At 54.8% G+C, this 24,160-nt stretch overlaps 7 protein-coding genes across 7 annotated transcripts; 4 read left to right on the forward strand and 3 right to left on the reverse strand.

The window, feature by feature from the left end:
* Positions 1-118: 118 nt before the first annotated feature.
* Positions 119-3,997, forward strand: G647_04750 (uncharacterized protein; the record flags this gene model as incomplete). The annotated part of the gene is made up of 1 exon (XM_008729088.1): positions 119-3,997. One exon carries the CDS (start codon positions 119-121, stop codon positions 3,995-3,997), a length of 3,879 nt encoding a protein of 1,292 aa, XP_008727310.1.
* A 3,001-nt stretch (positions 3,998-6,998) lies between these two features.
* On the forward strand, positions 6,999-8,257 carry G647_04751 (uncharacterized protein; the record flags this gene model as incomplete). Its single annotated transcript, XM_008729089.1, has 4 exons — positions 6,999-7,121; positions 7,192-7,280; positions 7,384-7,799; positions 7,869-8,257. The coding sequence occupies 4 exons, from the start codon at positions 6,999-7,001 to the stop codon at positions 8,255-8,257; spliced, it is 1,017 nt and encodes a 338-aa protein (XP_008727311.1).
* Positions 8,258-9,366: 1,109 nt separating this feature from the next.
* On the forward strand, positions 9,367-9,927 carry G647_04752 (uncharacterized protein; the record flags this gene model as incomplete). The annotated part of the gene is made up of 1 exon (XM_008729090.1): positions 9,367-9,927. One exon carries the CDS (start codon positions 9,367-9,369, stop codon positions 9,925-9,927), a length of 561 nt encoding a protein of 186 aa, XP_008727312.1.
* Positions 9,928-10,530: 603 nt separating this feature from the next.
* On the reverse strand, positions 10,531-11,980 carry G647_04753 (uncharacterized protein; the record flags this gene model as incomplete). The annotated part of the gene is made up of 3 exons (XM_008729091.1): positions 10,531-11,281; positions 11,381-11,592; positions 11,729-11,980. 3 exons carry the CDS (start codon positions 11,978-11,980, stop codon positions 10,531-10,533), a joined length of 1,215 nt encoding a protein of 404 aa, XP_008727313.1.
* Positions 11,981-14,151: 2,171 nt separating this feature from the next.
* Positions 14,152-16,467, reverse strand: G647_04754 (uncharacterized protein; the record flags this gene model as incomplete). The annotated part of the gene is made up of 1 exon (XM_008729092.1): positions 14,152-16,467. One exon carries the CDS (start codon positions 16,465-16,467, stop codon positions 14,152-14,154), a length of 2,316 nt encoding a protein of 771 aa, XP_008727314.1.
* Positions 16,468-17,561: 1,094 nt separating this feature from the next.
* Positions 17,562-18,702, reverse strand: G647_04755 (uncharacterized protein; the record flags this gene model as incomplete). The annotated part of the gene is made up of 3 exons (XM_008729093.1): positions 17,562-17,588; positions 17,636-18,612; positions 18,660-18,702. 3 exons carry the CDS (start codon positions 18,700-18,702, stop codon positions 17,562-17,564), a joined length of 1,047 nt encoding a protein of 348 aa, XP_008727315.1.
* Positions 18,703-19,397: 695 nt separating this feature from the next.
* On the forward strand, positions 19,398-22,514 carry G647_04756 (uncharacterized protein; the record flags this gene model as incomplete). Its single annotated transcript, XM_008729094.1, has 1 exon — positions 19,398-22,514. One exon carries the CDS (start codon positions 19,398-19,400, stop codon positions 22,512-22,514), a length of 3,117 nt encoding a protein of 1,038 aa, XP_008727316.1.
* Positions 22,515-24,160: the final 1,646 nt, after the last annotated feature.

A 24,160-nucleotide genomic window follows, 5' to 3' on the forward strand; every position in this document is an offset into this window, starting at 1 on the left:
GTCTTCCTGTCTCATATGCCACAATTGCACTCGCTCTCGGCTGGTCGGGCGTTCTTTGTCTCTCCGATCTGGTGGAAAATGCCAGTCTCCGGGCCGCGTCTCCGTGATTCCCGACAGCATGAGCGGTAACAATCCCTATGCCGTCAGCGGTGGGCAAGGAGGATACCGTCCCAGCAACGAGACAAACCCCTATGCACCAACCGGCACCTCGAACACAGTAGCCGGTAGTCGCTTCGCCGACCCTTATGTGAACCCGCAGAACAATGCGTCCTCGGCGTCCGTCAACAGTTTCGGCTCTCATGAGCGCAGGCGCAGGTCGAATCCGTACGACACACGCGATATAGATGGCGCCAGCCCGATGCCCTCGTCGAGGGCTGGATCGGGGGGAGGTCCTCCCATGGGAGCCTATGGGGGATTACCGCGGCCCAGATACGCTGATGCCGCTCCTCCGCCGCGGAACGACTATGGCCACGGGAGAGAAAGAGAGCCCCAAGACTACGACCAGAGGCAGCAAACGCCGCCGTCGTTTCGGGGACGAGACCGAGCCTACAACGAGAATCAGAGAGCCTACAATGAGAGCAGGAGTCAAGAGAGAAGGGAGTTCCGAGAGCGAGCTCAAATGCCGCCGCCGTCAACCATGCCCGCAAAACCGAGTCTCCCCAGGCTGAACGAACAGACGCCCACGAACGGGTATGCGGTGCAAAATAATTACCCTCCCCCCGAGAATGCCAACAGGCATTACTCCCCTCGTCGACCGACCAAAGGCATGGAAGAAATCATGCGCCACATCCAAGGAAACTGGAAGGACATGGAAGGAGATGATTGTGTCCCGGTCAAGGTCGCTCTTAGGCTCATGGATCCTAGCTCTCTCGGTCTGGCGGAGAAAGAGGGGGACTTCTCAAACACACATGCCGACCTGCAAAAGTGCCTGAAGTCGGTCGTGAACGAACACTACGCCGACTTCAACAGCGCTGTCGGAACATATCACAAGATCCAGAATGCCATCAACGAGAGCCAGAGTCGTGTAAGGCAGCTGAAGTTGGGCTTGATGAATGTCAAAGACGGCATGCTGAGTGCGCGGCCTGAAGTGAAGTCACTGGCCGAGCAAAGTGGTGAGCTCGACGACATGCTCGCAACTCTGACCACTATCGAATCATTCAAAGCTCTCCCTGGCAAGCTGGAAGAGAAGATAAGCGAAAAGAAATTCCTCGGAGCCGTAGATCTCCTGATGGACAGTCTCAAGAACATCACCAAGACCGAATTCGACGGCATCGGCGCCATTGCTGATCTGCGAAGCTATTTCGCCAACCAGGAAAGCACGTTGCTGGACATACTCATTGAGGAGTTGCACGATCATCTGTACCTGAGAAGCCCCTACTGCAAAGACCGATGGAAGGGCAAGAAAGCCAACGGCGAGGATAGAGATCCCAAAGACACCATGTTAAGCTCCGGGGTGAATGCGTGGGATCGACCGTTCAGCCATTACCTGAACAACGTGGACCTTGCCTCTCCCATGGTCGAAGACCCGACCAAGAACCCGGAAGCTGACACGTTCTACTACGTTCATATGATTCTGGAGTCCCTGAACAAGCTCGGCCAGCTGGATGAGGCTGTTTCGAGGATCGAGCAAAGAATGCCTATGGAACTGTACAAAGTCGTGGAGAAGACGAACCACGACATTGACGCGAAGTATCCTGGTCACCGGAGAGGCCACCTCAACAGAACAAGTCGGAAAACCCTTTCGCTTCACACAAACGACGGCAGAGCTCAAGTTCTGTCCGACTTTCTCTGGACGTTGTACTCCAAATTCGAGGCCATCGCCGAGAGTCACCGAGTACTCCACGAAGTCATTGGAGGTATCGCACTTCGAGAGAAGGTAGCGAAGCCCGAGACCTACACCACGGGTTTCAAGGAGCTGTGGAAACTGTACCAGATGGAAATGCGATCGATACTACATGACTACCTCGCAACTGATGGCGAGAACATGGCGCGGTCTGGGTTGAACTCAACAGCCACCAACGACGTGTTTGCGCGGCCTCAGCGCGACAAGAACAAGAAGATGTTTAAGCTCTCCGAAATAGACCAGAAATCTGAGTCCATGAAAGCCGAGGAGGACGAGCTGAATGAGATTCTCAAGAGCTCAGTGCCTGGCTTGGTGGGCAAAGGTCGAGCACGAGATGGCACGGATCTGGTTTCGGATCGTGGTGGACAGGACAACACCGTCGCTGGGCACAAGCTGTTGATCGAGCCAGGAGTCTTCAACATGACGACGCTCCTCCCTCCGTCCTTGACGTTCCTACAGCGCCTCAAGGACATTGTCCCCACGACAGCGCATATCCCCATGAGCACACTGACATCTTTCCTCGACGACTTCCTGATCAACGTCTTCCATCCACAACTTGAAGAAGCCGTCACAGAGCTTTGCGCCCAAGCTATGATTGACCTAGAAGCATTCTCAGAAGACGTGCAGTGGTCGAAACACGCACTCCATCCGATCTTCAAGGGGACCGCTTCATTCATGGCCTTGGTTCGCGCGTTTTCGGCCATGCTATGCACCATCCCCCAGGATCAAATGTTCACTCAGGTCATCATTGACCAATTGATCGTCTACTACGACAAGTGTCATGGCTTCTACAAAGCGCTCGTGAGTCGCGTCGCCAATCCCGAGTCGCCTCAAAACGGCAGTACGCTCTCAATGAAAGCAGCCGCGTCGTTCGCATCCTCGGGCGAAGTGCACGACGCAGCATTAGAGTTGCTGACGTACCATAAATCCGGCGGTGACGGAGCTTCCAAGTCGGATCTCACGGCGAAAGAAGTTCAAGCCCTCCTCGCCGCTACCAAAGCTGCTCCCCTGTCGGCGTACGACATCATCTCCGACCCCAAATCGGTCCATCAACTGTCGCTCCTCTACAACAGTATGCAATGGCTCGCCTCTGCGCTGGACCAGGTCCGCCACGTCGAGAACAGCACGCACTTCGGCTTGGTCGACACACGCCGGCCTTCTCAAGCGAAAGGTATCCGTCGATGGACGCTGATCACAACGCTCAACGCGCCAGGCACCAAAAGGCACTCCAATCCCGGCACGCCACTGCCGGTGTACCTACCACTCGGCAGCGAGACGGTCATTGCATTCGACCAGACCGTGCAGGCCTTCCGCACGCTAGCGCAAACAAGCCTGCTCACCCTGCACGTCGATATCCGGTGCGGGATCATCCACCAGCTCGCTCGCACATTACGCGGACCAGATGGAATGGGTAGTCCCGTCTCAGCGAGCGATACTCGCGACTCGGCCGCCGCCGCGACGGCCCCAGCCCTGGACTCGGGATTATATCCCTACGTGTTATCGGTGCCCCCGTCGTCTGCCTCGCCCCTCATCCTCGAACTCAACAACGACCTCATCGCCTTCGACTCCAACATTGCGACGTACCTCCCGCCCAAGGAGCGGAACTTTATCCTCCGTGGCCTCTCCCATCTCGTGGACCGATACCTCGTCGTGGCGGCCGACAGCATCGGCGTCATGAACGAGCACGGTGCCGAGAGGATCCGCATCGACGCCATGGTCGTCCAGCAGAACTTGCGGGCCATCCTGGCGAACACGGCACCCGCCAGACGCGCGAGCTGGGCCGGCGAAGCCACGCCCCGAGATCTCCAGGCAGCCGGCGGGCTCGGCATCGTATCGGACGCGACGACGATGAAGACAGCCGAGCAAGACCGCGCAGGCCGCGATCCAGACTCGGATGAAGACGATGGCCTCCTCAAGCTGTCGAGCCGGTACTTTGACCTCTTCCTCACGGGCGCGGACAGCGTGCTGGCGTTCGTGCGCGAGTGCAAGGCCTCCAACCGGGATGTCGGGTACACGTACGACGAACTCAGGACGCTGGTCGAGCTGTGCTTTAGCGCCAAACTGCGCGGCGAGGACCGCGAGGAGAGCGTGCGCGCGAGGAAGGGCTTGCAGGATGCCTTGCTGGGTCTGGGCGAAGGCATGTGGGATTCATAGGGCCACGGCGTGCTTCTTGGTGGTGTAGAGTATGGTACCTAGTATAAGTAGTACCGAGTAGCACCACGGTACTAGTTCAGCGTAGTATGAGTACTGAGTACAGCTTGGACGAGAGGGGATGACTCTGTTGGCGGTTCAACGAGTATTCTAAAAAAAGTGTTGTCCAAGGCTGAGGCCGGATGAGGCTGAGGCTGAGGACGAGGCTGAAAACTACCTAGGTAACTAGGTAGGTAGGTACTCTGCTCCGTATCTACACAGTGCCCAGTACCTCCTCAGTTCTCCGTACAAAGTGTTGTATATCCCCCGCCTTATAGGGATCTGGTCGAAGGCAGTACAGTAGGCAGGTAAGTTCTCTGTGAGTAAAGTACCTCATATCCTACCGCTTTCGGCAATTTGAAGGTTTACTTATCGTACCTTGTACCTACCTAGGTACCTGTTTCGATGAGGATGTATTTGCCTTTCTCTTCAGTTGCCGTTACCGTACTGTACCTTCCAGTTACACTCACCCATACAGAGTACCTACCTCGTACTCTGGACGCCAACTCTCACGCTTACTGTCAGCCACATCTCACATCATATTGACGTTTACACCTACACTTACTATCACCTCTACCTCGCCTTGTAACATTCGCCTTCACCTTCGCCTTCACCTTCGTATAAAACACATTTATCATTCACGACTACTTGCCGCCTGCGGTGTACTGGTATACCAATAAAGCCATAGTCCTCGTTCTCGTGGTAATACCATGATCCTCGTTCTTGCTCGATGCTAGGGATGAGCACAGAGACAGGGACAAGAAACAGTCAACGGTCTGTACCATCGATGTCAGGCAGCGAATTTGGACAGCCGAATTATGTCCTGGTAGGTTCAGTTGAAAGCTGTAGACAAACCGGAGTGACGGAGATAATCGCGTCATGTCCCAGCACGTTTGTGTCTCTCACTGCTCATCTCATTATCGATTTTGCTTGTGTCGGTCCTCGCTTTTCCCAAAATCGAATCGTAGTCCCGCATTAGGATGACAGCATTCTGGCGGCGTCCAGGAATGAGTGGCAAACTGGGACAACAGGACTGTCAGCGGTTCAATCCGCCACCAAACCGTCCGATTGTGGCCGTCCGGAAAGGAGGAGTGGGCTTTGGCGGTGGAATACGAGGTACCTTTGCGGTCTCGAGGTATCTCCGCAGGATCGGCATTGTTTGAACGCGAGCATCTTGCTCCCTTGTCTAGACAGTACCTACCTCGTACACTGCATATTCTGCCATTGCTGCTCCCGACGTGTTACTAGGGTGTGCCGATCCGGAATGCGACAATTAGAAAGAGGGATGGACATCCGGAGGTGGAGCGGAAGGACGCAGACGTCCAAAGCCGTCGGCATCTGCCATCCTATGTAGAGAAATTTGGCGCAGTGGCTTGTGGGGCCTGAACGACAGAGCACGGGCCTGAACGGGCAGTGGAAAGCGAGAGTGAAACCAGCGACGATCTTGCTTCCAACAGCTTAGAGGCTTCGAATGAACAAAGTCAGACGCGTTGCTGAGAGATATTTGTCAAAATGCAGACTGAGGAGGTGATGCTATTGAGGCGGAAAGGATCGCATCTCAGACGATCGTCGCGGCCTCATCGAGCATACGGTGGTAACTGCGCAGGCCGTGTGTAAAACATGAGGAGCAGTCGAAGGGAATCGAGAGCTGCGATCGTCGGGTTTAAGGGCGATCGTGCGAAGGAAGGCCTAGAATTTTCAGGAGGGTCTGGATCGGGGCTACTCTGAACGAAGGAGGGGTCGAGAAGGGTCGTGACCTGCCAAGGACTGCTCTCGAGGCAAAGGCTCGTTCTCCGTACATGGACTCGGAACCGCACGAAGTCGGCAGAACGAAGAGCCCACGGTCCAGCGCTTAGAAATACTTTTGGTACCCTGTAGAGGACGGACACCCTCGTCCCTGAGCACCAAGTAAGTACCTCGTACGATATGCCTGCCGGAAAGGCCTTCTGGATAAAACATCCAGGCGAGGTGGGACGTAGTGAGCGCCTCTGATGATGAGCGTCGGATGCTCGCTCCGGCCCAGTCCCGGGCGGTCAACCCCCAACGCATGTGCACAGGTCGCTGCATCCAGTGCAGCTGCCGCCAGCATCCTTGGGTATTCATGTGTCATGGTCGCTGGATCGCTTGAAGCCCACCGCCCCGACCATACGGTGCATGGACACGGCAGCTCCTACTTTTCGTATTGTGTACGGCGGAAGAGTTGCTGGGGGACTGACCGTCACGTGGCGACCAGTGCCGGGCGAAGGAGCAATTTTCCCCTCGCACACAATTGGCTGGCCGTCTTCTGGGTATTTCCGGGAAGCGTAGTTCCAGACGATTCTCGTTCGCGGATCTCGAAACCCGCCGCCTCAAGACGTTTCCAGGGATTTCCAGAGATTTCGCCATACTTCACGATACGAGCTACGTGGACCGGAGCGATTGCATGTGGGCAAGCCACAGCTGTCGTACCGCGGCCTGGGAGCAGACACCGCCTTCGGTGCTGAATGCGCCACTCGCCCCATTAGCCGATTGGGACGCTCCGATCTCAGCGGATGTATCATTCGTGGCTGCATATCGAACGGCATTTGCCCCGATTCTCTTTTTAACCTTAATTTTGGCACAAACGGCCTCAATATTGCCACTTCACGTTTCGCGTTTCATCCCATGAACTGGGGAATTCCCGCGGATAATTTTCACTGCCTATGACGAGGCGTGCCAGAGAAATTCGAGGACGTACCGCCTTTCTCGGACGACCGAACACATTACCAAACGCGACCTCGCCGCGGCGGGCCTGGCAGAAACAGTGCGCGAGCTGAGTTCGAAGTATGAACGAATATACTCAACCTTGTGGTCTCCAGTTGCCGCGTAGAGCTGTACATTTGAATCCTCGGTAGGCCAGCCACGCAGCGCACCTCTTCGTCCGTGTCCCCGGATCCGGAAACCACGGTCTCGACGTGACGCAGGCATCTGTCGAACCGACGGCGAAATGCCCAACCGCAAAGAGAGTCAGGAGGGTCGGCCGCCTCTGAGGCCCGGTGTCACTGAGCCGCCAAAGTCTCGCATGAGGATAGGAAGGGCATGCGATCGGTGCAAGGTCAAGAAGAGCAAGGTAAATCTCACCCTCGGTAACAGGCGTTGGTGGGACTCGACAAAATCGGATGTGCTGACCTTCCGCGCAGTGCGACGGCAACGTTCCTTGTTCAACCTGCACTTTAAGTGACAGTACCTGTGAATATAGTGCGCGAAGGCGCAGGGAGGCCAGAGATTGGTAGGTGTTCCAAGCAACTCGCCCAGAAAATCGAGTTTTCGGCTGCAATCGAAGCTTTCGATGCCCTGTAATCTGTGATCAAGATCTGACGTTGGCTCGATAGGTACTGGGGGATGCAAGACATCATCGACGAAGCGTTGCAGAGACTCTATTGGGCTTGTCGAGAAGGAACTGGTTTTCCCGGGGTCGTCCCCGATGAAAGTAGCGGTCGCGTATCGACTGATGCCATTCTCCGAGGGCTAGGCCTGAGTCCGCCTCGAGTCGACAATCAACGCCCTAGTGGATCCCGGTCAGAATCAATGATGGATACACAAACGCAACTGCTTCTCCCAAGATCATATCACCCTCCGGATATCCGGCCACAGCCACCAGTCTCGTCACAGAACTTGACCACTCCGTCCACGATGACGCCTTTATCCACAACCAGCGACGATAGACATGTGTTCGGGGAGAGAATGCTGGATGTAGGGCTGGGGAGGCATAACACTTCAATGATGGAGGTGGATGGAGAAGAAGACGGTGTATCGGAGGGCTTTTCTGATAGCATGGCGGATGGTCTTCCCGATGGTTTAGCTGACAGCCTGCCAGATGGCCTCGGTCAGGAGCTCCAGGATGGCATGGACGCCGGGATCGATCCCACAATGCTGCGAGGTGGACATGCTGGCTCCATTGACGGATCGACGTATGCGAGTCTGGACGCTCTGCCTTTCGGAACTGCGGTACCGATGGGCTCCCAGGGGCGCAAAATGCCTGCACAATCTGTGAACCAGTTCAGCGTTCCAACCCTGGGTCAACAGAGGCTGCAGTCCGTCACACAAAGCCTCGGAACCATGGAACAGCAAGTCTGGCAGGGACGACATGACCAGAAGTCGGACGGGTTACTCCCATGGCCAGGAAATATGGCCTCAATGCATCCACAGGGCAAGGCCGAGGATGGAGGCCGCGGGTTCGACAAGGCGCCCGACGGAGAACGGTGATCCCGGAGAGTGGCTGATGCAGCATTCCTATCGCTCCTCATGCTGGAGGAGAAGCAACTGTCGCGAACGTGGTTGACTCGTCCTCGATAATTCCACCTTTGAACTGCGAAACAGAAGGACAAGGTCAAACGTATGTGGTACAAGATGAAAGGAAAGGGGTCAAAGGCCAGAGGTCAAAGGCTAGAAGTCAGAGGCCAGAGGACCCGACCAGAACGCAGGCAAGAAATAGGTTAAGGGAAATCGAGTATATCTCTACTCGAGAGCAGAGCATGCGGAAGGTGTTGGAGAGCGCAGGCTGTCCAAGCACAAACGAGACTCAAAGTTTGAGGAATGAGCAGACACGGGAGGAAGGGAAGTTCAAGTCTCAACTCACAGACGTCTGTGGGCGTATTTAATGACAAGGGGCAGGGAGGTCGGTGGTCCGTGGTTAGTTGGTTGATGGTGTGGGTGGATCGCACGGGCGGAAAATATGTCCGATATACGGCGGAAATGGACGCGGGGGCAGGAAAATATTTCCCTGAGGCTTCTCATTGGGCCGAACAGCCCGTGCTGCAGACAGGCACCGAGGCACCCCCAGAGCTTAAGCTTAGGGGCGCCGTCATGCCCTGTCCTGGAGACTGCAGGCAGGCCGGGAATAGCCACAGGTGCAGTGCCGCACTAACAGCGTCGTGTTTCTCGAAGCATCCACGGCGACCACCACCGAAAAGCACGTCTTTGCACTCATTCACCAAGGTCTCGCCTGATGCTTGATTGGCTCTTGGTCTTGCATGGGCTCCGTCATGCCACGCATACCGCGGTCTCTGGCTCCGGGTACGAGCTACCCAGTACCAGTTCCGGAGCAACAGTTCCTGTGTTTACGGAAAGTACCGTTAGTACACCGTGGTGGCGCACTGCTGTAATTACCCGGTACGGAGGATCGGAGACGAGATGGTGGAGAAATGGAATCTGCTGACTGATTGCTGGACCGCATTTACTCACGTGACCACTATCGATAAGCTTCTGGCTTTCTTCGCCGGAGTTTGTCACTACCCAGTACTGTGTAGAGTTCTCACACTAACCTAACCATCGTCCGCGACCTGATTGTAGGATACCGTGGCCCAACCCCGAGAATGTCGTCCAACGTCGGTCTCTCCACGCCTCGCGGGTCCGGCACGTCAGGCTACGTCCAGCGCAATCTCTCCCTTCTGAAACCTCGGGCCGCTGGCGTCGGCGTGCCCTACAGCCTCGACTCCGCAAAGGCGCCCAAGGTGCGGAAACCAGATCAAGAGATCTTGAACCACGACCGACTGCGAGAGATCGAGGTCAAAGTCCTGGAGCTGCGGGAGAAACTAGAGGACGAAGGACAAGTCGACGAGGACAAGATTGACGAGCAGTGCGACCGGTTGAGGGAGACGCTGACGAAAGACATGGAGAAAGAGAAGCAACGCACGACGCCGGGAGGCGGAGGAGGCCCCAGGAGGATCGACGGCAAGGGCCTGAAGAGCTATCAAGTGCACGAGCTGGCCGAGGCCAAGGAACGTGAGAGCGAGCGGTTACGCAGGGCGCTGGGCCTGAAGCCTGGCGAGATTCCAGAGGACGGGGAGCATCCCATGGCAAGGCAGGAGAAGAGACGGCGAGAACGCGAGGGATTGCTGGAGAAACCTGATGCTGATGCGGATGAACATGCCTAAAAATTTTCCGGGCCACCCCGACAACCTTCATCGCCCCCGGAAACGCCGCGGGGTGGTATCTACACCGCTTTACAACGAATTGCGGCCACCTCGTATGCCCTCAGCCTGCACAAAGGGCAGGGAAAGGCGGAAAAATCTAGGGCACGCGAGAGCGTCTAACCCAGTCCTAGACACTGCGACGCCACTCTTGGCCAAGTCAGAATGTATCTCCGCGATATTCTATATCACATCAGCGTCATCGATACAGGGCGTGGCCGAGCACGTCAGCCCCCGAGTGGACTGAACTAAAGTTCTATGGCAGTCAGGCGTACAACGCAGGCTGGACCTGAAGGGGTACCAGCTAACACGAGATGGTTGGGGTCGCAGTGCAAGTCGCAGGAAAATATCCTCCAGGATGACCTTCAACATTCCAGTGGCCCTGTCATCGTTGAGACGGTGCAGCCGCACGGGCAATCCAGCAGATGACCTACCGAACGCGGACTCCATGTGTGTCCACACCCTATTGCACCCCGGCAATATCCATAACAGCACATCGCAATACATTTGTCTGTCTAGCCGGTACGAGTAAATGCTCTCAACCTGTGCAACCTACACATCCGTCTCTTAGTCTACAAGCTCATTCACAGTATCAGGGAACTGATCCTCATAGTCCGTTTCGCCCCGCACGATCTTATCCATATTCATCCTGACACTCCACCGGATATTCTGCGTGAAGCCTCTATCTCTGAACCCGTCGGCGGGCGTCCCCATGTCGCTGTCCCCAGCGGTCGATCCCGCCGGCCGATGCGAGGCAAACACGGTGGGCAGCGTGCCTACGCAAACGTGCGGGTCATCCCCTTCCCGCCCTCCGCACCACTCCCGCAGCATGATATCCACGGGGGCATTAAGGCGATGGAGACCGAGGCTGTTCAACAGCTGTCGCGCCCCGCTCTGCGTCACGGCATATCCGATCGAGCACACACAATCGTCCGTGTGGAACACGATGCGCGAGTGAGCAGGGTACTCTTCCAGGGGCGACCTCTCAGTGGAATCCCAGGTCCGCACGAACTGCGCCTCGGGGACGGTGTCTTCATCTTCGATCACCACGACGTTCGAGCCGCCCTGGATCTGCATCCCACAGTGGCCCAGCCAGAGGAGGTCCCAGCCATCGCCGTACGGGGAGACGGGCGGCGCCTCGGCGGCGGGTACCGGGAGTCGAGAGAGCTGAAATCGTTGGTCTTCGACTCCTCGCGCGGAGAGGGAGAGCAGGGCCTCAGATCCCAGCGCCACGTTTGTCAGCACATCCCTCACCCGCACGTCCCAGTCGACGTCGGCTTCGAAGATCAGCGCCGTCGTCCAGTTATGCTCGACCACGCTGGTGAGAGGTTAGCACACCCAGTTTACCGTCTCGGGTTAGGAGTTTGGGGGGGTTTTTCTTGGAGAAGAAGAGGAAGGAGTGGAGAGAGAGAGAGACCTTCTGAGAGCATTGACATGGGCACGCCAACTTCCCCTTAGTGCCGCTTCAGGGTTGTCGACATGCTTGGGCGGGATGACTTTGTCGAGGACCGTGTCTCCATGCACACCGTCTATGAATTCGACTTTGATGTTCGAGACAGCCCCGGCGAGGGTCAGTCCGTCCCTGTAGTCGGTCCGCTCGGGGAGATTGATGGCCAAGATCTTTTCAAACTATGCGTCGACGCACAAAGCACAGCGTCAGTCGGTCCCCACACATTCGGTGATGGATATGTGTGTGTAGGCGGGTGGGGTGAGCAAGCAAAGAGCAATGATCAATGGTCAATGATCAATGGGTGAAGAGCCTTACCCCTAGCGTTGTGTTCTGGATCGCATCAAGGGACTTTTGCCGCGCAGGGCTGATCGTACCTCGATCCGAGGCCGAGGCCGAGACCGCAGACGACCATGTCGTGACATACGTAGAGGAGTTGTGGTAACCGATCAATAAGAGGAGAAAGCCAATGAGGGATGCAAAGGCGACGACCGAGACTCGGGAGGGTTGAGTGGTGGAGAGGCGGCTCAGTGAGCCGATCACGCTGTGCGGACGGAAACCCTGGATCATCGTAAATAGCGGATCAAGTCAAGACGGGCGGCGCGTCTGTATGGGAGCAAGCAGATCATGGGTTCTTTTCATGCTTGCATGGCCGGGTTGGAGCCATCGATCAAGGGAAGTGAGCATCACAAAACACAGTATCGTGAGCACGTGGTGAGCACGTGGTGAGCACGTGGTGAGCACCTGGTGAGCGGAGAGTGAGAGCATGACAAAAAGTTTGCGGAGGTAGCCCGCCTCAGTGAGAGTGAACTGGACTACTACCTACCTTAGGTACATTGATACCTAGGCAGGTAATTACTCAGACTGTGACTGCATCAGGTAGCTTGAGGTTTCTCTGTGGCCCCCAGTCAAGCCGTTAGGCACGCCCGATAACCATCTTGTGTGATACCAGCGGTGCCGGCGCCCGAGCCCCCGTTCCGCAAGCGAACGCTGATGCCGATCTTCATGCCAGGGCAAAAAGTGTGCCTGCCCAATCAAGCCTGTTCAACTCGGCCTCAGCTTACACAGTACGGAGTAGGTACCGTGTATGTTCGTAGATATTTTACTCAGGCAAAGACCCTCGTCCGAGCATGTCAGCTACATGCATATCAGACATGAACAAAATTAGATCTCGGCTTGTCTTCCTGAATTTTGTCCGGTGGAAGTACCTGTACTCCGTACATGCTCTCGAACGACATGCTGGACATTGCTATGCAGCCATTACTGTACACTCACACCGGCTCCTGATCGTGGTCGGCCGAGTTCTTCGCCCGAAGCGTTTCTCCTCTCTGAACAGCGTCGAGCTCCGTGTTTGATTGTGAATAGCTCAGCTGACACCATGACGACCGAATTCAGGCAGACAGACGCTGAAGATAGGGCTGTGCGCTGCACGCCGGAAACTCGTGTACAGTATGTCCAGAGCTCATTCCAGGGGCAACATTCGCAACAACGCTTCAGCTGGAAGAATACATTCCTTCATTCTCGTTTCACCAGAAATGCTCGTGGCTGAAAAGGCGGCAACAGCAACGTTGAACGGCTTTTCTGTTCTGTAGAATTGCGTGTGAGCAGACTGCTTCATCCCGACTTGGATCAAACAAGCTGCGTGATTTAAACAGCGCTTTGCAGGCGAAACGAGACGGCAACAGCTGCTGCGTGCGTGCGTGTCGGGTGCACTCCTGTCTCGGGTGATGGCCATGGCGACCGCGCTGCCTGGGCCTGGTATCAGTTCAGTTTGAGGTCGTGAAGACGGCGAGGACGGTCCAGTCGCGAAGTTTTCGAGGGTTGTAAAATATCTTAATATCTGCATTATTTGTAACAGTCGGAACATTTCCTGCCGTGCAACTAGTTCCCTTCCCCTCGCCTCGTTATGGCGCTTGCGGCGGCTCAATCACCGGGTGACACATGATTGTCCCTCCCACGTCGTGCACGTTTGTTGGTGCTACTTCGCGACCTGCATGATCCTTCACCTTGTCCCATGCCGACCAGAAGGACGTGCGCCGCATAGTCCTGCTCCTTGCTATCCCGTTGGCAGAGGCTGATGGTCTCTCAGCCATGAACGGTGGCTGGTCCTCCTTTCTCCTGGATGAGGCTATAGACTTGCACCACACTGTTCTTCGCCTTTCCTCACACTGGCACAGCGCGACTTCCTCCCAAGATCCAGCCGTTCCGACCACCTGATGGACATGTCCAGCTGTGTACCGCACGCTTGTAGTTCGTGTGGCTTCATCCGCTGGTTGAGACATGGACTTCGAGCACACCTGACTCAGAATGTATGTAGCCACGTCATCATCCTGTGGTCCCTGTTCATGCCTCAGCTGTGACGAGTTTCCTCACTCAGTTGAATGCACAACTTGAATTAGTCGGGTTCTCGCAATAACAACCCATCGCCGTCTCCAGACCGTCCCATTTGAGTTCCTTCAAACCCACTTTTCCGCACAAGCATTCCCAAGTGTATGCACGGCAAAATTCATATCAGTGCTGGTCGGTTCCTTTCCTGCAATGGCTTTAGCAAGGCCCATTGACCCAACAGCAGGTATGTCCTGAGTGACCGGATGATGTCTTCGCTCTATCGGCAAAGTAGTGATCAGAGACGAAGTCCAACAACTTGGTTGCCCCGGTCATCGATGGATGAGCCAATTTCCGCGCTTCAGCCTCTTTACTATTTTCCCCACACGGTCTAGTTGGGACGGGAACCGCTTGATTCATATCCAAGGACCCAGGTATCGGCTCAGCGGTCGGTTCGAGGGCGGGGCGTCAGAAACAAGCGTAGTAGGTGGAGGCCCGTTCAATGGCTCTCGGGTTGGACGCACTTCGTTGTTGTTGGGGACTTGACCTGGTATTTCTGGCGACAACCCGTCAAACCTGCTCAGACTGATGGCTATCCACGAGCTTCGAGGTGGTCTAGGAGGCGGTAGCATTTCCTTGCCAATTCCACTGTCGACAGTGCCCAACGGACGGTCCAATTTGGGCATTGTACGGTCTTCCGGTGGGAGTGTAGGAGAGGAAACTCTGCGAATGCTTGGGACCCGTGTTTTCTTGATCAATTCAGGCTCTGTGGAAGGGCTTTCCGGGCTGAAACGATCGTGCTGGCGGTGTTGCCTTGGTAGAGTCCGAGGTCCCCATGGGCTTCCAAGGTCAAGCATGTCATCGTCTTCCCAACTTTGCTCACTCTTTGGCCTTCTCGGGTATTTGCTGAGTAGGACGGTAAAGTTTTCCTTGTTTAGGCCAAAAATGATTATCAGGGTCCCAAAAATGACTATCAAGATTATCGCCACAAGATTGAAGGATTGGTAGGCGGCTGACTTGAGGATCATGCTGTTGCAAAACCAGATATCAGGCTCTTCTTGAGGTGGTACCAGGTATTGGACGCGTTGTGGCGTGGGCGCTATTTGGCCCGTCGCCCATTCGAACGCAGTCCTTTGCAGATGCGCCATTGCGATAGAGTGCCAGTATTCTAATTCAAGCTTCCACTGGTTCTCCGGCAACGGAGCGGACAATACGGCGCCACTACTGCCAGTATATGTCGCATTGCTCGCCAGCAGCGGATTAGTGGTGAATCCGAGGTTCATGGTAATTTGTTGAAGACTCGCAAGACTGGTCGCTCGTAACAATCGATCGAATGTGACATTTTGGTGACGTGTGAGGGCTTTGTTGAATGCGGCGACGTTTTGTACTTGATCGAATCCACCGAGGCCAGTGCAGGTGCCGTTGCTGGTACAAAAGTCGTGCTGCTCGGTGCAACCTAAAGTGCTGATTGGCTTGTCGCGCGCAAAACGGCTCTGAAGATACGGATATGGACCTTCAAACAATGCCTCTTCATGGGCCGCGAACCATGGATCATCGACCTGTGTAGTATACATTCCCGTATAGCTGAGGAAGAGCAGCACCAGGTCGGCCTTGATCGGTGCCAGGCCTTCAATGGGCTCGAAATCACTTACACTGTACTGAGGATCGGCTGGAGCGTAGGCCATCTCAGGGTCCAGCTGATACGGTAGTATCACTTGACTGCTAAACATGTCGAAGAAAGAGGCGAAGTTTGAGTACGAGTAGGTCCAATTAGTGTACTTGTAGTTCGACGGTCCAAAGTTTGCATAAGCTGTGGCCGGAGAAACCTGGGCGCTCGAGGTGTTCACCACTTTGTCGTTCCATCCGGTGATATAGTTGGTATCATTGATTACTGTGCAAGTCGTAACCCTTCGGTACCTCAAGCGGTCTTGAGGCTTTGCGTTGATGCCCAGATCATGGTGGGAGTCGAGATAACCTGTGTCCAGGACGGCGGTCTTTGAGTTGTCGTGACATAGGTGGGAAGGGAACGGGCACGTTCCATTCTCATAGCTGGTGCTCAAGCTGGGTGTCTTGAAGGTCTTGCAGGTCGATGACATATTAGGGGCAGAAGACTGGGCGAAGTAGCATTTCTGAGCATATTCGAGACTCAGTTGGACGTCCTGTCCTTTCTTCGATTTGAACTGTACCAGCATGTCAAAGTTGTCCTCGGTGGAAATATCTAGGCTGGAAATCTGGTCATAGTATGTCTGGTTCCATATACCACAACCCTTGCTTCTTGAAAGGACCTCCCAAGGGCCGGACGTCGAGCTGGTACTGATTGCTTTGTTGGAAAAGATTCCTGCGACCCAGAAAAGGACTGTGTAGAGAACGGCGAAGAGGCCGATTGTGTATGCCCGTATAGAGCGCTTGCCTGAGCTTCGCCGGTGCTTCCATGCCAAACTCAGCATGCTCTGGGCGGTTGCCATGTCGCTGACGGCAACCTTCAATATGTTCTGCTGTTTCTGCAAATGTGGGGTCTCTGGCCGAGTAGAAGTACCGAACCGGTATATCGTGTATCGTATGATGTTGAACAGCTGCACGCCGCAAACCGTAACAAGAATAGCCAGCGCGTTGGTCATGATAACGGCATGCGTCGGACAGAGTGTCCAAGTAAGACCCCATACTTTGCCTCTCGAGTAATTTGTCCACACGCCTTCGTGGACATTAACGACCGGGTCCAAAGCGTCTGCCATGAAAGACAAGATCCTGGGCACGGCTTGAGATAACGGCGAGAGACTCAACTTTGAGTCTCAATCATCGACAGAGAACATTCAAATTATCGTCCCCGAAAATGCATGTTTGGGTAAATGACACGGAGGAAGGTGGGATAGATTTGTTAACCAAAGCTGGGAGGGACGAGAAAGACCAATGGCGAGAGAACAAACTGCTCTACACGCCGAACAGGATACCACCTGTACATCATGCTGTCTATATTCTCAGCCTCAATGTCCCAGGTCCATGCAACAGATCACTGGATCCTAGCTGGCGTTTCCAAGAATGGCCCCAGCATGCTGTGATGCCGACGCCGGTCGGTGCGGCCAACATAAAGGTCGGATCATCGATGAGGGTCACCTGCTAAGCCGAAAAACAGAGCAGCGTTGACGCTGACGAATAATGGCCCTTGAAATGGGGGTGGGATGTCGAGGCAGCCAATGGCGCCTTCATCCTGTTGTTGGAATAATAGCCAATCCTCCAGATTCCAGTGTTTCGCAACGAGGTCGAAGCCAGAGCAGTAGTAGAGATAGGCGCGGTAAGTTTACGTTCAGTTTCATGTACTTGCTGGTGCTGCTCATGGTTGGCGAGTACACAGGTCATTGAAGGCCGGCGCTAGGTAAGCGCCAAAGAACTCTAACAAAAGCACAATGCGTGTGGAGGCGCCATCATGTGACCTGTCCCGCTACCATGAACGGCGTCGTAGCACATCGTGAATCTAAGTAGGCACCAAAGTCAACTCAGCATCATGAATGGAAACGTCCAGTACTCAGGCGTCGACGTAATGAGATCGTTGGGATGGGAGAGGGAGCGCTGATTCAATCAGATTTGAGCCCAGCCGTCGAGGGATGCATAGGGAGGATGCCCTGATGACTAAGATGCTGCGATTGCACGTGGGTCGAGCGTCTCGCTCACCTCCAGTTTGCGGTGCATGATGGTGATTTGGCTTCCGGTGGATTACGATTGATATCAAAGCGCCGTACGTCGTCTGCCGATATGAAACCCCGGGTCGAGATGCTGGGCGCCAAACCCGCAAAACACCATTATCGGCCTTTGCTTGAGTCTTGCTGCACCACTAGGCAGAGAAAGAACTGATGTAGTACTTTTGATGTGTCAGTGTCGGGTCCGCAGTAGGAAATTCGAACATACCGTGAGACATGGATCACCTTCGTCGCCGTGTTCATCGGCCGGCAGATAGACATACAGCACCAAGGCCCCCTCGTTGATGAAACACGCAATGACCTTTGTGCAAACTCGGCCAACGCTGAGCACCCTTGACCAGTCCTTCGCGTCAATGCGGACTCTTGACCAGCCCGCCTCGTTCTCGCCATTCGGTCCACCTAGCTGCTTCATCTTGGTGGTCGGATGATCTGTCATGTCTGGGAAGAATGCAGGATCGAGTTCGGGATGAGCAAGCCCTGTCCACCTGCTTGAGATATTGAGGGCATCTGTTTTGACGGAGATTTTGAGCGACCCGTACATGTTAGCGCTGAGTTCAAGACGAGGGCTCACGCTGGAGGAGGTCTTGGTCGTGGCGAGTGCTAATTTGGTGAAGCGTTCCGATATCGTCTTGACTTGAGCGAGTGGAGGGAGGCAGATATTCACATCCGGCTCGGGGGTGCGCGGCTGGTGCAATCTCTCAACGACTTCCATGGCCAGGACCTTGACAGGAATGTCTTGGGTGATGACGGTCTCTCGTTCCCTGGATCCTCCGCCCTGAGTCTCATTGAAGGAGAGGTCGTTGTCATCGAAATCGAAGTCCCCATGGCCGGCGCGTTCGCGGGCGTTACTAGCAGCAGCGACAACGTTGTTGCCACTGCTAAAGGTATTTGTGACGATCGTCAGCGACAGCATGGGCACATTGTCTTTCTTGGTTAGTCTGATCTGAGTCGAGGTTGACCCGAGGGCGGATTTGAGGGCGCGTGAAAGCGCCTGGATTGGAACTTCTAGATTGATTGTGTTCTGAGGGGACGCGGACTGGAGGATGTAGGTGTCGAAGATCATCTCCGGTCTCAAGACAGACCACACCTGGCTTCCCTTGTCAGGGATGATGGTGAACTGAACCTCTTCATCGTTGAGTCGACACCAGGCGATTTGCCCAAGTGACGCCAGCGAGGCACAGAATTCTAGCCGGTGTTAGCCATAATGCAGCTGGAAGTGAAAGGCTGCATACTCGCTAGCAAGTTCACATTTCTAATTTGGCTTTTGAAACGCATGGCATGTTTGGCAGTCGACGGTCGATGTCGATGTCGCAGGCGGAGGGGATTTTGAATTGCTGATGGTGTAGAAATGGTTAGCTTGAAGAACGTCCAGGAATACGAGCCAATGTTCCGCGCACCGCTGCACCGGAAAAAAGCGCGTCATAGGGGCAGTACGCGACAAAAGCTCATTTCGCCTATCTCGCAAACCCTGGTTAGTGGGCGGTTAGTTAAGAAATTGGGGAACGAACGCCCTCTGGAAGCGCGTACAAACAGGGGCGTGCCCGTAAGGAGCCGGTCCAGCCGAGCCCCCAAGGCCGGAGGCAGGCGTAGTGAAAATGTTTCTGGGGAAGTTCAAGCTGCGGCCCAACCTGCAGACGCAGCCTTTAGCCTGCATTTATCCAACCTTCCTTCTTGAGACAGATTGAATTCAGCCTCACTTTTCCATCTCTGGTGTGTCGCCGATAGCTGTATTCCATTGACTCGTCGCCCTTTCACCTCCATTATCCACCACCTACCTCACCGGTCGATAGAGGTCATCACACTCCTGTCGCCGTAGACGTCGCCTCATGCCCCGGCCTCCACCTGAATATTGAGCGGATTCAACCTTCTTCAGCATGCTGTCATTTGGGTCCATGGGAGGCTGGAAGTCTTCGACTATCGAGAGTGTTTGCTTGCTGGCAGGGTAGAAGGAATCGTGCACAATTCTGAACATGGCGCCCACAACTCCCACGCTAGAGAATTTCCCCCGCCTCGACCCAGTCACTTCAGACCGTTCACCCTCACGATCTCCACGACGCAAAGCGCAGTTCGCCTTCAGAGAGCTCGATCCGTTGTTGGGGAATTTGTCACCCGACTCGACGTTGAGGGCATTACAGGCAACAGAAACAATATCAACCGGGGCGGCGCAGGAAGATGCTTTGACTTCCAGCATTGCAGATGCCACTCCAGCAGAGCGAGAACTCGGCATAAGAGCCGCTTTTGCCGCTCAAAAGCTGCGCGAGTGGAAGGAGGAGGTCGCCAGATGGAAGTGGCCGGGCAAGCAAGAAAGAGGATCTGGTCTGGGATTTATTCCCCCACCAGACGCACAACACAATGACATTGAGTATCGTGGCTGTTTGCCTGCGTCTCTGGTGGAAGAGTACGAGGTCAGACTAGAGGAAATTAGGGACGACCTGGATAGTCTGGGAATCAACGAGATCAAGGATCATGTGCTCGAAGCGCATCGTCCGTCGAGCAGCTCGGCAAAATCCAGGCCTGCGGGTGCTCGTGCAAGCTATGGGAGAATGCGTGACTTTACGGCTCTGATCACTGCAACAGTCATCCAGGCTTTGCCCGATCTCGCGAAATTGAACAAATCGCTGGATACATGGGATATCCGATTACGAGTACTTAGAGAGCTGCCGAGGTTTCTAGAGGTGATGCAATCCACGCAGTCCGGCACCCAGCACGCTTTCAACCAAATCAGAGACCCGACCTCGGCGAGAAATCTGACAGAAGCGGTGTTGGACAGTCGAAAGATGGATCTGGGTGGACAGGTGTCAGATATGGGCCGACGCATTGATCGACTCCTTGACATGCTCGAAGGCCAGGATGACACCCTACCACAGGCCTGGATTGACAGGCTCGAGAACATCGAGCTCGACTACGCAACCTGGGTGGTTGAAGCTCAACATGTTCTCCTCAAGAACCAGCTGGCACCTAATTCAACACAAGGCCATGAGCCAATGAAAGTGGCCAAGAGCTTGGCTCATATTGAAGACGACCGTGGGAGTATCGCCCCTGTGTCGCCTCTCCAGCCAGATAGTACTCAGATACGGTCGCCAGAAGATACCGCGGAAAAAGGGCACATATCAGAGCTGCCTACCACAGACACCGAAGAACTAAAAGTGAAGCGCAAGCCTTCTTTGAAGCTTGATCTGGCTCAGCCAAGGAGTCACAGAAGAGAAGTTTCAAAGGTTTCCGTCGCCGAGTCGATGTACTCGACTTTCTCAGACATTTCCAATGCAGAAATTATGGATGCCAAATCCACCAGCGTTCTCCCGAGTCCCAAGGTCAGTGTGGTGGACAATCCGTTTCGAGCCAGTCGCGATGAAATCACCTGGTTCGGATCTGCACCCGCAGCTCAGCAGCAGTTGGCTGCGAAGCCACCGATGCTTCAACGGGCGTCGACAGCCTCGATCGAGGTCTTCCCCAAAGAGAAACTGAAGGAAGTTGTCTTACAGCGTTCGGCGAGTTGGGATATGCTCTCGCAGAGAACGCATGCACCCGAGGAGACACGATCCAAAACTCTGGCGCGATTGACGGGGGTTGAGGTTCCCAATAAATCAGATCAGAGAATGGAAGATTCTGCGCTGCTGCCGTCGGCGCCATCGATGGAAACAACGCCCTTGGCGACGCCGTCTCTACAAATCGAGCCACTGCACGTCCCTTCACGGCAAGAAACTCAGCCACAACTGCCCAGGCGATCGAGCAAGAGGAATACTTTGAGTGGATTGTCTCCGATCACACCAACCACGAGCGCCACCACTGAGGATCTTGTGCAGCATTCGAGTCCTCCAAGTAGTACGAAGCACCCATCAAGAAGACATAAGAAGTCGGAATCACTTGACGAGAAGATTCAGGGTATTCTCACCACCCTGCCGACCAAAATTCGTCTGGCGAAGGACGTAGATTCCGAAAGCTCTTCGTCTTCGACCACGCGTTCGTCCACACCTACCCCTGCACTGACTCTATCACCGGCTCGAGCAGACCCGTCTAGCCGCAAGGGTAATCTTGCAGATCCTGATATCAAGCTGTACCATCTGACACGGACCGGACAAGGGCGTGAAGCTCCCCCTATCAAGCTTTTCGTGCGGACTGTTGGAGACGGTGACCGTGTCATGGTTCGTGTCGGTGGAGGCTGGGCTGATCTAGGGGAATACTTGAAGGAATATAGTCTTCATCATGGCAGTCGCGCAACTATCGACGGTCGACTCGAGGTTGCTAGCTTTCCTGGAAACGGGCAGGTAACTGCTGCCAATGTGGCATCGGCTTCGCAAGGACGACAAAAGTCGAGATCACCTACAGCAGTGCAGACGACTTTCAAGGGCACCGACCTTGTTAATCCCAAGACTAGATCCTCGATGCAACGACCTGGCTCGCTTGAAGACCGGACCATCAAAGGGGATGGAATAGCACCGCCAGTGCCTCCTATCCCGTCTTCTTATACCGTCAGATCTGCCACGACGACGTCTGCTACGCGACGTGAAGCCGGGGCTACCACCAATGTCTTTCACGCAGACGTAGGAGATCCGGAAACGCCCTCGCAGAGACGGCATTCAGTTGTCAGTAGTCAGGGCGGCGTTACAACCACGACGGTCGTTACTCCTCCCGTCATCACCACGAACTATACCCCTCTGGGAGGGGCTGGACCCAAGATGAACGCTCGAAGGGTACCAAGCACGGGAGCGAGCCCGAATAACAACGACGCGTGGGTTCAAGGAATGGTTGGCAAGGCCAGAGCGGTCAGTGGCACCAGTCCGACGATTATCCAGGGACCGAATGGTACATCCACAACAATCACGACGACGACTACCGTTAGCTCCACTCCGCCTTCGAGTGGACGTCGCGCATCGTCGTACTTCAGTGTCAGTCCCAACAATCCAAATTCGAGCCCGATCACAATCTCAACCAGTCCAAGCACGGGGTCTGTTGCCAGTGACGCGAAAAGTGGCCGACGAGTAAGTTATACGTCGGGAAGCCGGAAGAGCAGTCGCATGAGTCTCGGGGACATTGGTGGGATCAAGCGGGTGTTTTTGAGAAAGAAGTCAGATGCGTTTGCCAAGTGACGATAGTTGGAATATTGCCTGGCAACAGAACGTCGTTTCCGAGCTGGATAATGTCTGTTAGGAGTACTGCTTGGGTTGTCTGTTTTGAGCGCGGGTGGGAATGCATGGGATTGGAGCGGCGTCTGTTTGGACGACCGGAATTGGTGCACAGAACAGGAACATACTGCAACAGGGGTGATTGGGAAGAGCAGGCTTCGGTCGTAGAGGGAATTACTGATGGGACGGGAATTCCTCATGGACGACGGGGAAGCGTGACGAAGGTCTCTCCGTACTGTACTCTGTACACTCTTGTAATCCTCAACTTGAAACATGTTCACGGTACGCTGGATCGTACCCGATCACGCGAGGGCGTCTTCGTCTGCCCCATCACACGGCTATTAATATCTCGGTTACAGAAACACGCAATTAGCCAACCCACGATGCGAGAGCCTACGATGCGAGAATGCCTCCTTTCACCTACGGAGGATGGAGTATGGAGGACCTAGATAATTACCTTGGTTACTGCAGAACCAAACACGCCGAATACTATGTAACCCCAAGCCAGCAAGCTACTGTACTGTACTGGGTAGACTGCTCCCACGGCCCGCGCACCCTTCCGAGAGCGTTCAAACTGAGACACCTAATCACGGCGTCACCAACTCCTGCCCAAACAGGACGGCGGGTCTGGAGTCGAGGAGGCACTACAGTATGTTACCGTACGGAGCACGGAGTACAGAGGACTCGTACGAGTACGCACGGCTGCTGCTACGAGTTACTACGTAGTACGTACGTACGCTCGGGGCCCCAAGTGCCCTCCCTTGTGATTCCACCCATCGCGAGGGCTTGCTACTCGTAGCTCGTACCTCATACCTAAAAGGGTAAAACATGCAAGACATCCGGTTGGTGGTGTCGCGCGGTCGTGGGCGAGTGAGTGAGTCGCGTGTCTTGCGTGAGTCGCGATCGCGCAGGCATTACTACTTACTCGGTTTTACCCCGGTACTGCGTACTGTGTACTGTGGACTGTGTACGTATACTTTGAAATTGTCAGATGAAAATATATTGTAATTGGCGCCAACTACATACACACCTACACGGGACGAGCACGACGAGGTACGGAGTACTGACAGTGGTGTAAAAGGACGAGTACGAGTTACAAGTACAAGTAACTCGCGCGCGAGGTATGCGTACCTCGTACGAGTACAAGTATGAGTGGCGACGTCCCCCTCTGCTTTTTGCCCAATGAGAAAGTTTGTTCACCTGGTCTGTTACTCCGTACGGGTACTCGTACCATTTTCAATGCGTTCAAGGATATTTTTCCGAGTACTTTACTCTCCGTTTTTTAATATTAGTTTGTCCAGAGGAGTGGGGGATCAAGGGGACCACATGGCGTGTTTCATCAGACGAGGTCATGGAAAGACCGAGTCCTCCGTACATCCGTCGATGGCGTTGGCGTTGGCGTCGATGTCGGCGTCGCGGTGGGAAAAATCTCCGATTAGCTAGCCAGTACAGGAGTACAGAGTACTCCGTATGGCCTCCCGAAGTTGCTCGCCTATGTACGCGTAGATATCGTACGGAGGCACCACGTATGTGCGTTCCAAGTACTTGTCTGAGGATGTGAGTGCGGACAGTGTGGCTACGTAGCTTGCAGTCGACGAGACACGAGCAGG

Source organism: Cladophialophora carrionii (assembly GCF_000365165.1).
Source record: "Cladophialophora carrionii CBS 160.54 unplaced genomic scaffold supercont1.4, whole genome shotgun sequence".
Classification (NCBI taxonomy): domain Eukaryota; kingdom Fungi; phylum Ascomycota; class Eurotiomycetes; order Chaetothyriales; family Herpotrichiellaceae; genus Cladophialophora; species Cladophialophora carrionii.